At 43.5% G+C, this 13,007-nt stretch overlaps 1 protein-coding gene across 1 annotated transcript in view; it reads right to left on the bottom strand.

Annotated features, from left to right (window-relative positions):
• DEPDC1B (DEP domain containing 1B) overlaps positions 1 to 11,692 on the bottom strand; it is an 88,982-nt gene extending 77,290 nt beyond the window's left edge. The window contains exons 1-2 of the mRNA XM_044772016.2: positions 11,542 to 11,692; positions 2,224 to 2,489 (exon numbers count right to left, since the gene is read on the bottom strand). Coding sequence (XP_044627951.1) covers positions 2,224 to 2,489; positions 11,542 to 11,589 — 314 coding nt within the window. The 5' untranslated portion in view covers positions 11,590 to 11,692. The remainder of the gene's footprint in view (positions 1 to 2,223; positions 2,490 to 11,541) is intronic.
• Positions 11,693 to 13,007: the final 1,315 nt, after the last annotated feature.

Raw genomic sequence — 13,007 nt, 5'->3', positions numbered from 1 at the left:
ACGGCACTAACAACAAACATGATTTAGTCTTCATATTGAAGTGAAACATGCTCTAACAGTCAGTGCTGGGTGCTCAGCTCCTATTTCACTCTCCTGAGGACTCTTAAAGCCTCATGGGAACTCAATGGTTGGTACCCAATTTAAGGTCACAATAGAACAGATTGGAAATTACTCATCCAGAGAATCTTTTAGAAGTGTTCTAGCTAAACCTTGATGGGGTACAAGCAATTAGAGTTTCCCAAGAGAAAGAATCACTTAAGAATCCCCAGTGAGGGGCCAGCCCCATGGCCGAGTGGTTAAGTTCAGAGCTCTGCTTCGGCGACCCAGGGTATCAACAGTTTAAATCCTGGGCACGGACATGGCACCACTCATCAGGCCATGCTGAGGCAGCATCCCACGTGCCACAACTAGGACCACAACTGAAAATATACAACTGTGTACTGGGGGGACTTGGGGAGAAAAAGGGAAAAAAAAAAGAATCCTCAATGAGTGGGGCATGTGGAACCAGGGCTAGAGTTTCCAACCTAACCATAGAGTGCTAACAAGCACTATGGTCTCAGAATAAGCTAAAATCACCCAAGATCCTAATTAAAAGTTGGATCAGGGGCCGGCCCAGTGGTGCAGTGGTTACGTTCACACGTTCCACTTCGGCGGCCCAGGGTTCACCGGTTCGGATCCCAGGAGCAGAGATGACACTGCTTGGCAAGCCATACTGTGGTAGGCATCCCACATACAAAGTAGAGGAAGATGGGCATAGACGTTAGCTCAGGGCCAGTCTTCCTCAGCAAAAAGAGGAGGATTGGCACTATATGTTAGCTCAGGGCTAATCTTCCTCAAAAAAAAAAAAATGTTGGATCAGCAAACCAGAAATAACTGTCAATTGGAGAGATAACTAATTGCCCAGATGATAATCTTGATATCTAGAAGCTGGAGACTGCTGATGAAACTCTGAGAAGAAGTTAGATTCTAAACGTACAGCAATGTCTGTTCTCAGCCTTGGTGACCACGCTTACACTGCTCTGCAGCCTCTCTCAGCAGCGAGTCCAGGAAGAAACCAAAGAAATGGTTCCAGTAGGAAACGGTCAGGTTTTCTCTGCTCAAAGCCATGGGTCCCAGTGGCCCTAAAACGCCCTCACTAAATGTGTTGTAAGAGCATTCTTTATCTTTCTGTTGCAGGAAGAAAAAACAAATATTACGGGTCCACGTTCTCCATCTCCTTAGAAGCTCTCTCAGGTTCTCAGCACTTTGGTGGGCCTCTCTGTAGATAACTCAACAGTTCCTCCTTTCTGCACTGTGTGTCTTCACTCCTCTTTAGTCTTCTTCCATTCCCTGCATCTTAGGTAGGTTCCCTCCATCTCCAGGAATAAAGAAGCCTAGTGTGCAGTGAGAAGGGAAGTGCAAGCAAAGAAACACCAATTTTCCTCAGATTATCCGGTGGTAAGTGTCCAGTCATAAAAAGACGGAAACATGAATAAAAATGTTTGGGGAAAGCAGACATGCATCGCCAGGGTCAATCTGAGACCTCGGGGAATTGTAGTACAACTCTTTGTACAGGCCCTGAGCTATGCTTAAAGATCAGACCCAGGGGCCGGCTCCGTGGCCGAGTGGTTAAGTTTGAGCACTCCGCTGCGGCGGCCCAGGGTTCGGGTCCTGGGCGCAGACATGGTACCGGTCATCAGGCCACATTGAGGCGGCGTCCCACATCCCTCAACTAGAAGGACGTGCAACTAAGATATACAACTGTGTATGGAGGGGTTTGGGGAAATAAAGCAGAAAAAAAAAAAAGATTGGCAACAGTTGTTAGCCCAGGTGCCAATCTTTAAGGAAAAAAAAAAAAGATCAGACCCACCATGCCCCTGAACACACACCTTCTCATTGCTCAGAAAGGCTCGATTGACCCAGAGCTCCTGTTTCACCCTTTCAGATTCTCTAAGAGTATTAAGCTATTGTAGCCTTCCTCCCAGGTGTGCAAAAGGCATGAAAAGATTTCCTTACTGAAACTCACTGCAACAAGAGACTGCTGTGGGGTGCTCTATGGAGCCAGGAACCGTTACAATCGGTCTTACTGTCACGAGACATTCAATTCTCCACTCAATAAATCACACGTAACACATCACTCCAAAGGACAAGGTAAATTCTTCCACGTGAGAAGCTTTAACAGACTGACCAGACCCACCATCCTCCTGGCCTCCTTTCTCCCCTGCAGGGTTGACTTGTCGTTACCTGTACAAGTGTCGGTTGTCTTCAAAATCTTCCTGGCCCCATTTTCCCTTGATGTCTTCAATAACATGATTCTTTAGGAATTTTTTTAGCAGCTGGACCGTTTGTTTGCGAGTCACTTCAGGGCCAAAGTTTTGACTGCACCTCAGCAGCTCATGTAGCCAGTCCACAGCTTCGGCCGCCGTGAAGCAATGTTCATAACTTTTGAAACGACAGCGATGCTTCCGTAATGGCATCCTAGTGCGAAAAAGCTCAACTGTTTCATTCCACTAGGGGAAGAAAGAAAGAAAGGCATTTAGTAATCAAGGGATTTTTTTTTTAAAGATAGACACCTGAGCTAACAACTGTTGCTAATCTTTTTTTTCTTTTCCTGCTTTTTCTCCCCAAATCCCCCCAGTACATAGTTGTATATTTTAGTTGTAGGTCCTTCGAGTTGTGGTATATGGGACGCCGCCTCAGCATGGCCTGATGAGTGGTGCCATGTCCACGCCCAGGATCCAAACTGGTGAAACCCTGGGCCGCCCAAGCGGAGCATGCGAACTTAACCACTTGGCCATGGAGCTGGGCCCAATCAAGGGATTTTTTTAAAGTTTATTACATCCCAGATATTTAAGACAATAAATGCAATTTTTCCATTTAAAACCTGAATAACAGAAGGAGGCTTAAAATTTTTTTATTTACAACCTTCACACTCTAAAGAAAAAGTAACTTTTAAAAATGCATTTACTCATTCAATAAATATTTACTGAAGATATTGCCATCAAGTTGTCCTATTATGTGAACTTAAAGGACTTTTACATTAATGAGAAACATATGATCAAAAACAATGGTAAAACTGAACCCAATATGCATAATTCACTTCTTGAAGCTCTGCTTAATATGACTTTACCTCATTCAGCAAATATTTACTGTTTAGTACATAAAAGGTATTGTATGGGGAGAGGAAAAGAGAGATGTACAAGATATAGTGCCTGATGTCAAAACATCTTTAAAAGTTCTGCAGATTTCCCTATTAAAAAAAAAATCTAGACCTCCACATCTTCATCAGCCATCCCATTATTAAAGGAAATGTTCACATATGGTGTTCTTCCTACAAAATTACTCCAACATCTTTTTAGGACCCTAGCTTCCCGCCAGCCCTCCTAAAAGTCCTGAAATCTCACAGTCTTACTCTCATAACCATTCTCCCTTCTCCTTCAAGTATATCTCTTCATAAACCCTGAATCTTTTATTTTTCACCTCCGTTTCTATTGAAATCAGATTTTCTGATTTCATCTTTTGCTTTCAACTATAGTTCTTCTAATCTCAGCATATTCTTTTTATTTTGCCCAACACTGGTGCCTTGTTTTCCCTTCAGATCAGGCCTTTTCTTCCAGGCTTCTCTGCATACTCCCTACTGCCCAACCACCTCTGCAACTATTGTCCCGTTTCTCTTCTGTGTTTGAGAGCTAACTTTCTCAGCCACAGTCATAATTTCTGAGTATACAACACCAGGTGCTTAAAGGGCCAAAGTAGGGTGTTGCAAGCATGCAGCCTGGACATGTAGTTCAGTGCAAAATACACAGTAGGTATTCAATAATAAATGCTTAATTGGTCTTTCACTTTTTTTTAACCACCTTCTAACTTCAGGCAATTTAATTCCACTCTGACTCTCAATCATGTCTTCCTCCTGGCCAAATTCAAATATCTTTTTGCCTTATCTATATTAACCTTTCTACTTTTTTTGACACTGTTATAAGCTCTGCTCCAGCTTTAGTTGGTCCAGAATTTAAAGGCTTTTTTAGCTTTTTAAAAACACACACAGAAACAAGGCAAGCCATAGAATAAGATAACATACAACCAGAATTTCAAAAATAAAACAAAACAAAAAATTCAAATCAAGGGAAAAAAAACACAGATACTCCAAAAGAAAAATGGAAAAAGACGTACACAGGCACTTCATATAAAAGGATCTCCAAATTTACCATAACCTAGACAAGGATGTTCAACCTCATTAATTATCAGTGAAACACAAAAGAAATCCACAAGGCAATACCACCGCATACCTACAGAATGGCTAAAATGAAAAAGTGAGCAACACTAAGTGTTGGTGAGAATATGGAGCAACTAGAAATCTCACACACTGATGGAAGGAATGTAAATCAGTATAACCACTTTGGAAAACAGGTTGGCAGTATCTACAAAAGCTAAATATATGCACACCTTATAACCCAGCAATTCGATTCCTAAGTGTATATCCAACAGAAACGCATATGTATGTTCACCACAAAACACACTGGTCATAGTAGCATTTTTCTTAATAGGCAAAAACAACTCAAATGTCCATCAATATAAGAACCATAATTGTGATTTGTTCATGTAATGGAATGCTGTACAGCAATGAAAATGAATGAACTACTACTACATGCAATAACATATATGAATGACAAAGATAAACTGTAATATTGATATAAGAAAGCCAGATATGAAAAGTAAATACTATGTAATTCTATTTACATAAAGTTAAAAAGCAAGCAAAATTAATCCATGGTATGAGAAATCTTAAGAGTGTTAATCTATATGGCAGTAGAGGGTGAGGGGGGGGGAGACTTCTGAGGTGCTGGTCATGTTATATTCCTTGATCCGGGTATTGGTTACATGGGGTGCTCACTTTGTGAAAATTCACTGAGTTTTACTTTTATAATTTGTGCACTTTTCTGCACACATTATGCTTAATAAAAAGCTTAAAACAAAACACACACATATAGACACACCACATGCCCATATATTAAAGTCACCTTAAGAGCAATCACAATTTTACATTACCAACCTGAAAGTTGATAAATACGAATTGGCTGACTGTGGTGGCAAATTGAATGTGGAAGAGAGAGGAGAGGGAAGTGAGTGGATGAAAGAGGGACTGTACATAACCAGAGGAAATGGCTAGAACTAAACAACGAATTATAGAAAAAGAGCCCATCAAGAGTTCGCGAACGGTGATTTGACTTCACTATCTGCCCACCTACCTCATCAGGTTATTGTGAGGTCAAATGAGATCATGGCTACCTAAGCCCTTTATAAAAGATAAAGCGTTCCTCAGGGGGCCAGCCTGGTGCCGTAGTGGTTAAGTTCACACACTTCACTTTGGTGGCCTGGGGTTCACAAGTTCAGATCTGGGACACAGACCAACACACCGTTCCTCGAGCCATGCTGTGGTTGTGTCCCACAGTCAAAAGAAGAGGAAGATTGGCATGGATGTTAGCTCAGCGACAATCTTCCTCAAGCAAAAGGAGGAAGACTGGCAATGGATGTCAGCCCAAGGCCAACTTCCTCAACCAAAAAAAAAGATAAAGTGTTCCTCAAACATAAGGGCAACATATAAAATTTCCAGGATAATCTCTCAACACAGATTGTGGGGTTCAATCTATTCTAGAGCTGGAAAGAAACTCTAGGGTAAAATAAAGACCCAAGGAGGACATGTAAATTGGCAGCTGTCACTCAGGTACTTAGTCTCGGAATAAGATCTGGAATCTTGTTCTACGGTCTCCTCCTTAAGAGATCATTTCATTATGCCAAGTACCTATGAACATTAACATAGGTTTAAACAATTTCCAGGCATTTTTAATAGTTTGTTTTTAATTCTCCCCTGACACCTAGCTTTCATTTTGATCCTGATCAGGTATATCGGGAGGTAGAAAGGAAAGAAGGATTAATAAAGATTTTCACTTATTTTATGTTGATTGAATTACCACAATCATTATCACCTAAACTTACTTAATGCAAGTACTTTATGAATTACATAATATAACAAAGACATAACAAAGACATGGCTCTCTGGGACCCTATATTTCAAAATAAAAATGAATATGTCTGTTAATTGACTCAGGCTGATTAGCAGTTCCTCTACTTGTCATTTTAATTACTGAAGAAATAACACACACTGTAACAAATTACATGCAGAAGTACATACAGGAGTCTGCCCTCTCTCCAATCCCACGTACCTATCAAACATATACACACAGATATAGAATTTTTCCCTTTGTATGTATGTGCGTGATTTATTATTCTTTTTGTTGTTTGCTTCCTTCTGTAAGAAACGAGATCAATCATATTGTACACATAATTTACAACTTGCTTTTACATTTAACATACCACAGATATCTTTCTGTGTTAATACCCATAGATCTAGCCCATTCTTACGAATGCATGGCATGCCAAGCGGTGCCATGTCCGCACCCAGGATTTGAACCGGTGAACCTCAGGCCGCCGAGAAGCAGAACGTGCAAACTTAACCGCTGCGCCACCACGCCAAACCCCATTTATTTAGTTTTGATAGACCAGATTTCTAAAGAGTATCAACATTTTAAATCAATTTAGCAATTCACACTCCCACCAACAACTTATGAGCCTACTGCCTTATCTCCAGCCATAACCAGCTATTATTATTCTTCTCATTTCTGCCAATCTATGTACAAGAAATGATATCTCTATGTTGTGTTCGCATTTTCCTATCTCCATCTTTAGTCATTTGCATTTCTTAGTTTGAGACTTGCCATATTTCTATTGGTTTGTCTCTCTTTCTTTTTTAACCAATTTTAAGATCTGCTTAAATCTAGAATTTAAACCTAAGTGCACAGAAGTCAGGAAAGTTAGTCTCTTTGCTGAGTTCAGTATCCTCACAACCAAAGACAATGTCTGACATACAGTACACGTGTTTAATAAATACGTATTGAATGAAGAAATGTGGAAGACTAATTCTTTTCCAAATATTCTAGAAATGTTTTTTCTCCTGGCTTATGAATGTGTTTATGTGGTCTCCAGCCATATATAAGAAGGTTTTATTGTTGATGATGTTTTAAGGAAACAAATATATCTTTTTTTCTTTACAGCTTCAGGGTTTATTCTCTTAATTAAGAGAATTTATGGTGGGAGGGAGGAGATCTCCAACTTAATTTTCTTAATTTTCTGCCAAATGGAGAGCCAAGTATGCCATCCTTTTCTCCCTGAATTGACATATTAGGTTACCTTGCATATTACCTTTCTGGATTCTGTTTCTGAACTCTCTTCTCTATCCCACTGAGCTATCTCTATATTCCTGTCAATACTATACCACTGTGACTACAGTCATCAATACTCATGTTAAATCTCTGGGAGATCAAGGCCACCTGTAGTCCTCTTTTTAAAAGACTTTTTGAATTCTCACAATTTTACTCTACTGTATGAGCTTTTACCTCAATGCATGCCCCACACAGAAAAAAAGAAAAAGTCTATTAGGATTCTGATTGGATTTTCAGCTGTTCTGTTGACAGCTGGCTTTCATTTCACAGTAGAAACATCCTAAAAGACATCTTTATCAAAGGCTCATATCTCTCTTTAAAAACAGAAACTATAGGGGCCTGCCTGGTGGCACCGTGGCTAAGTTCGCACGTTCACCGGTTTGGATCCCAGGTGCAGACATGGCACCACTTGGCATGCCATGCTGTGGTAGGCGTCCCAGATATAAAGTGGAGGAAGATGGGCACCAAGGTTAGCTCGAGGAGGATTGGCAGCAGTTAGCTCAGGGCTAATCTTCCTCAAAAACAAAAACAAAAAACAGAAACTATAAAAAGAATTTTGAATTTATTTATTTTGATTTTTTTAATGGCATTTGTCATTATGAATTATATTTACTCAGTCCATGAAACACTTCAGATTTTCAAAACCTAAATGAGGACCATGGTGTCTGCTCCCACTTATTTCTAAATATAATTAGATGGTTATTTGGTTACTCTGCCGAAAAAGAATTCAGTTTTCTTTAAAATGATTCACCATTCTTAGTCACATTTAGAAAAAAAAAATCCTCTGTCAATAAAGAACAAGAGAGAGCTTGAAAATTTTTTCATGACATATTACCTTTAAAGAGATAATCTTTATAGCAAAGGGAAGAAGACAGATTCATTCAGACCCCTAGTTACACAACACAACCGTTTTTGCTTAACCATCATGAACCAAACTACAAAATACAACAATGAATGTTGAAATGTGCTTCCTGTTCTTTTCTCCAGAATATTTATTCCATTTCCTTCCTTTTTAGTACCAAAAATACTATGATAGTGGTGCTATAATAATCTAGCACCTGGCCAGGGAGTTTGGAGACAATCAAATTCTAGATCCAGTTGTACTTGCCACATACTAGCAGTGTGAACTTGATCAAGTCAGTTCATCCCTTTAGGTTTCAATAAAATGAGGGGACTGGACCAGATAATCTTTAGAGTCCATTCTAGCGTTCAGATTCAATGACAGCTGTAAGTCTCTTAGAGTTGACCAGTTGCATCAGATGATATAGATAACTGAGAATTAAGTTCAAAGAAAGAATTAATAGATTTAAGCAGTTTTCAGAAAAAGCAATTTTCTTTCTCCTCGTTATTTCTTTTAAAATAAGAAACTATATATGGGTTACAAAAATGAAAGCTATTTCAGGAAAGATGAATAAATTGCTACTCAGCTCCCGTATTCATCATGAATTGACTTATAGGTTCTGTCATTTGATTTTTGGCACAAAAATTTACCTAGCCTATAAAACGTTATTTTCAAATAAGACTTTGGCACTCAGACTATGAAGCTGTACACAGTTTGAGAAATTATAGTGAGGCATGAAAGGAAGAAGTAAAAGCCCACTCTTTGTACTCCAACTTTTCCTGAAGATTCCCCCAAGCTGTTCCTGAAGATTAGGTCAAGAGTGATGTTGGGAGAAGGGAAAATGGGCATCGGGCAGTGAGGGGAGGGAAGGTGAGCTGGGGCAGATAAGGACAAAGAGGACTAGTCACAAACCTCATGATTTACCTGCTAAAAGCTTGAAGGCACAACTGAATGATTACGCTCTGGGAAACATTTATAGATTTTACAATGGGGGAAAAGCACCTGTAATGAGGACCGACATCACTAATGAATTAGGAATTCTCACTTAAAAAAAAAATACTGGGACCCACCCAGTGGCGCAGCGGTTAAGTGCGCCCATTCTGCTTTGGTTGCCTGGGGTTCACCAGTTCGGATCCTGGGTGTGGACCTAAGCACTGCTTGTCAAGCCATGCTGTGGTAGGCGTCCCACATATAAAGTAGAGGAAGATGGGCACAGATGTTAGCTCAGGACCAGTCTTCCCCAGCAAAAAGAGGAGGATTGGCGGCAGATGTTAGCTCAGGGCTAATCTTCCTCAAAAAAAAAAAAAAATACTAAGGCCGTAGTGGTTAAGTTCCTGTGCCCCACTTCCACAGCCTGGCCACAGGGTTTGTGGGTTCAGATGTTGGGCATGGACCTACACACCACTCATCAAGCTATGCTATGGCGGCATCCCACATACAAAATAAAGGAAGACTGCACAGATGTTAGCTCAGGGACAATCTTCCTCACAAAACAAAAGCTACTGTTTTCTGTGTTCTCAAAATCAATTTAAGATCAAGTTTCTCAAGTAGAATAAAGGTGAGAACTGAATTGACTACCTAGGAAATTCTCATGAAATTGAGGTGTTTCCATTATTAGTCATGTAATTTAATTTTCTGCTTAACTTGATCAGTCTTGGCCAAACTTGGCTGGAATATCACTTCTTGGGGACTGAAGACTTTTGGCAAACAGAGAGCACTTTTCTTTATAAATTCCTTTGATAACATGTTAATGTGACTCAGAATCAAGCAGTGTCTTATACAGAGGCACTCTGCATCTATGAAAAGTGGTACTTCTGGGGCCAGCTCCGTGGCTGAGTGGTTAAGTTCACACGCTCCGCTTCAGCGGCCCAGGGTTCTGGGGTTTGGATCCTGGGTACAGACTTACACACTGCTCATCAGGCCACGCTGTGGCGGCATCCCACAAAGAAGAACTAGAATGACCTGCAACTAGGATATACAACTATGTACTGGGGCTTTGGGGAGGAAAAAAAAGAGGAAGATTGCCAAGAGGTGTTAGCTCAGGGCCAATCTTCCTCACCAAAAAAAAGAAAGAAAAAAGTGGTACTTCATACAATTCTGTGAATATAAGATTAAAAAACAGTTCCAATTACAATGTAATTTATTTCTAAGTCTAAAGCAAGAAGAATGAGAACTAGTTACTCCAATATCCACAGCCTTTCTGTTTCCCTTGCATCAGTGCTATGAATAAACTCGGAGGGAGAGGTGGGATTCCCCCTCCACAGAGTAAAGGAAAGTTTTTGAAAGTCCCTAATAAAGTATAATCTCTATGTCATCCCTAAAGTCGGACCCACCAATAGCCCTGACGCGGGGTGGTTTCACATGGTAGAGGCAACTGTGAAGTAGAATCAGACATGAAAATACTTTTTTTAAAAAACCCTATTTGTTCTCTGCCACCACCATCCATACCTTTTAGAGGCTAGCCCAAAGGAAAATCAAAATTTATATCTGTTGAATTTATTTTTCAATGATGAACCATCTGGATGTCTATAGTAGATTGTTTGCAAAGATGAGTGCAGGAACTCCTCCCAACCTGTTTCTGTCTTTTCCTGGATATCCGTTCGGGTGCAAAGAACAATGAGACTAATTCCCAAGTTAGATGTGACCAGAAGTGGTGACAGACCAAGGAGAGACGTCCCTTCCTCCCAAATTACCATTCAGCTTTGCAAGAAAGCCGTCTGAAAACACGCCACGGACATTATCAAACTGTCACCACTTAGTCCATTATGCTAATCCTTTGAAACAGAAATCACTAAAATAGCTTGCTCCAGGTCACAAAGAAATCAAGTCGCCTCAGAACGGAGAACGCCAAAGCTGTCCTCCCAGGAGAAAAGGCAGCATCCGGACGGCCAGGCCTGCAAAGGCGCGTCCCGGCCCGCCGGCCGACCCCTCACTCAGGTCGGTGCTGACACAAACAGAAACGCCAGGAGCGGAAACGCGGCCAGGACCACCCATCTCTGCTCCGGGCACCGTTAGAAAGAACGGTGACACTCAGGCCGGAGACACGCCCTGCCGGACTGCGGTGAGGGGAGCGGCACAGGGGCGGATGGCCCTACGGTCACGGGCTGGGCCTTTCCCCTCCCGGCGCCGCGCTGGACTTCCGAGGACAAAGAGGGCAGGGTGGCGGGTGTCACCCTGGTCTTCCGGGCGCTTCCAGTCGGGAGGCGCCGTGAATACCGAGAACCCAGTCATCGTCTCGGGATCGAAGCTGCGCCCACCCCCGACAGGCTGGGCTCCAAGCCGCGTTAGCCTGTCTTTGGGCATCTTCCAGAAAACCGCCACCGCCGCTGAAACACGTCCCGCCTCCAGCCCCAGGCCGGGCCTGCCCGGGAGAAGCGAGGACGGACCGGGATGCGGTCGGCGCCCCGGCCGGGGCATGGCGGGGCCGCCCGCACGCTCACTCACCAGCTTGGTGGCCCGGTACGGCCCGGGCCCCACGATGCGGTGCTCCATGCCGCACGCCGCGGCGCCCGCGGGTGCCCAGCGCCCGCCCAGCGCCGATGCCCGCGAGCCGGCGGCGCCTCAGTTTGAATCGCGAGCCAGCGCGCTGCGGGCGCTGATTGGCTGGCGCGGCGGCACGTGACGGGAACCGCGGGGCGGGGCCGCGGGACCACCCGCGGGCTGGGCGGCGGAAGGAGGGGCCCGTGCCTCCTGCATCACCTTCTGCGCTGCCTCCTGCGCTGCCTCCGGCACCACCTCCTGCTGCGCCGGGAGCAGGGGGCGCGCACCATGCAGGGCTGCGTCGGCCGCCCACCTCGCCTGCAGAGCGCAAGCGTCTGGGGCGAGCAGGGACTGGCCGTGCGGGCTGCCTCCGCTGGTGCGCCCTCGGGCTTCCCCGCGACCCGCGCTCGCACGCTTTCTCTGCAGAAGGGTCGAGGAAAGCGTGTAATTCCGATACCGAAATCCGCTGCACCGGATAGACGAATCCCTCTCCCTTCCATCTGCACGTGAACCTGGAGGTGCGCCAAGACTGTGAGAAGTGGGCCGTGACGGGAGCGAGAGGACAGCCTCTACAAGTGGAGGGACATTTAAAAACTAGGTAAATGCCGTTGGCCACAGAGAGTGTCGGCAGCGTGGAAGAACAATGACGAGCTGGGAAAGGGCCCGGATTCAGCTTCCTATGCAGTTCTTTTGGAAGAGGAGTCTTTCCCTCGAATTTCAGTTCCACGTTTTGTATCTGACTGAAAATTTTAGCCGTTTGCCATAGGACTGAGTTCTTTTGGGGCTCAGAATCTTCACCCTGGGAATTGGAGGTATGATTTGCAATTGTTCAAAGAGGCAAATGACGTCACCACTCTGTACCTCTGACTCGAGTTCAAAGTTCAAATCTGGTCACCTCAGAGACTACCCAGGACAGGACGAAATAAGATAGAGCTAAATAAAGGATCAGACTCCCGCTTTATCCCATCCACATAACCCCCCTCCTTCATTTAGGTATGTATTTAGCTGCAGTTTAGAAAGCCCAAAAAATTCCTGGGATGATACGTATGTATTACTTTGTAATCAGAAAAAGCAATAAAGATCATTTTTACTTCCAGTGTTCCAATGAGTGAATCCTTATCAGAACTTCTTTTTGGGGGGTGGGGGGGAGGGTGGAGGGACCTCCGGACTTCTTAGAAGAGATTTGCTTATCCTTGGCAGGGGATATCAATGGGGCGCAAGAGACTGAAGGAGAAAAGGAATTTAAGAGCCTTGTGGATCTGGGACCTGCCACCACCCGGGACGGTGGTGGAACTGGGATCGCATACAAAACGTCATGCCCTGCTTCCTGAGCATTTTCCCAAGAGTCCATCATGAGCCATAGACAAGGTAATTGCTTTTACTGGAAAGGCATACCTCCAAATGCTCTGCATATCAGAGGCCACAAAGAC

This window comes from Equus asinus, chromosome 10 (genome assembly GCF_041296235.1).
Source record: "Equus asinus isolate D_3611 breed Donkey chromosome 10, EquAss-T2T_v2, whole genome shotgun sequence".
Lineage (NCBI taxonomy): Eukaryota > Metazoa > Chordata > Mammalia > Perissodactyla > Equidae > Equus > Equus asinus.
Note: the sequence above shows the minus strand (reverse complement) of the source record. Positions and strands in the feature narration are given on the sequence as shown.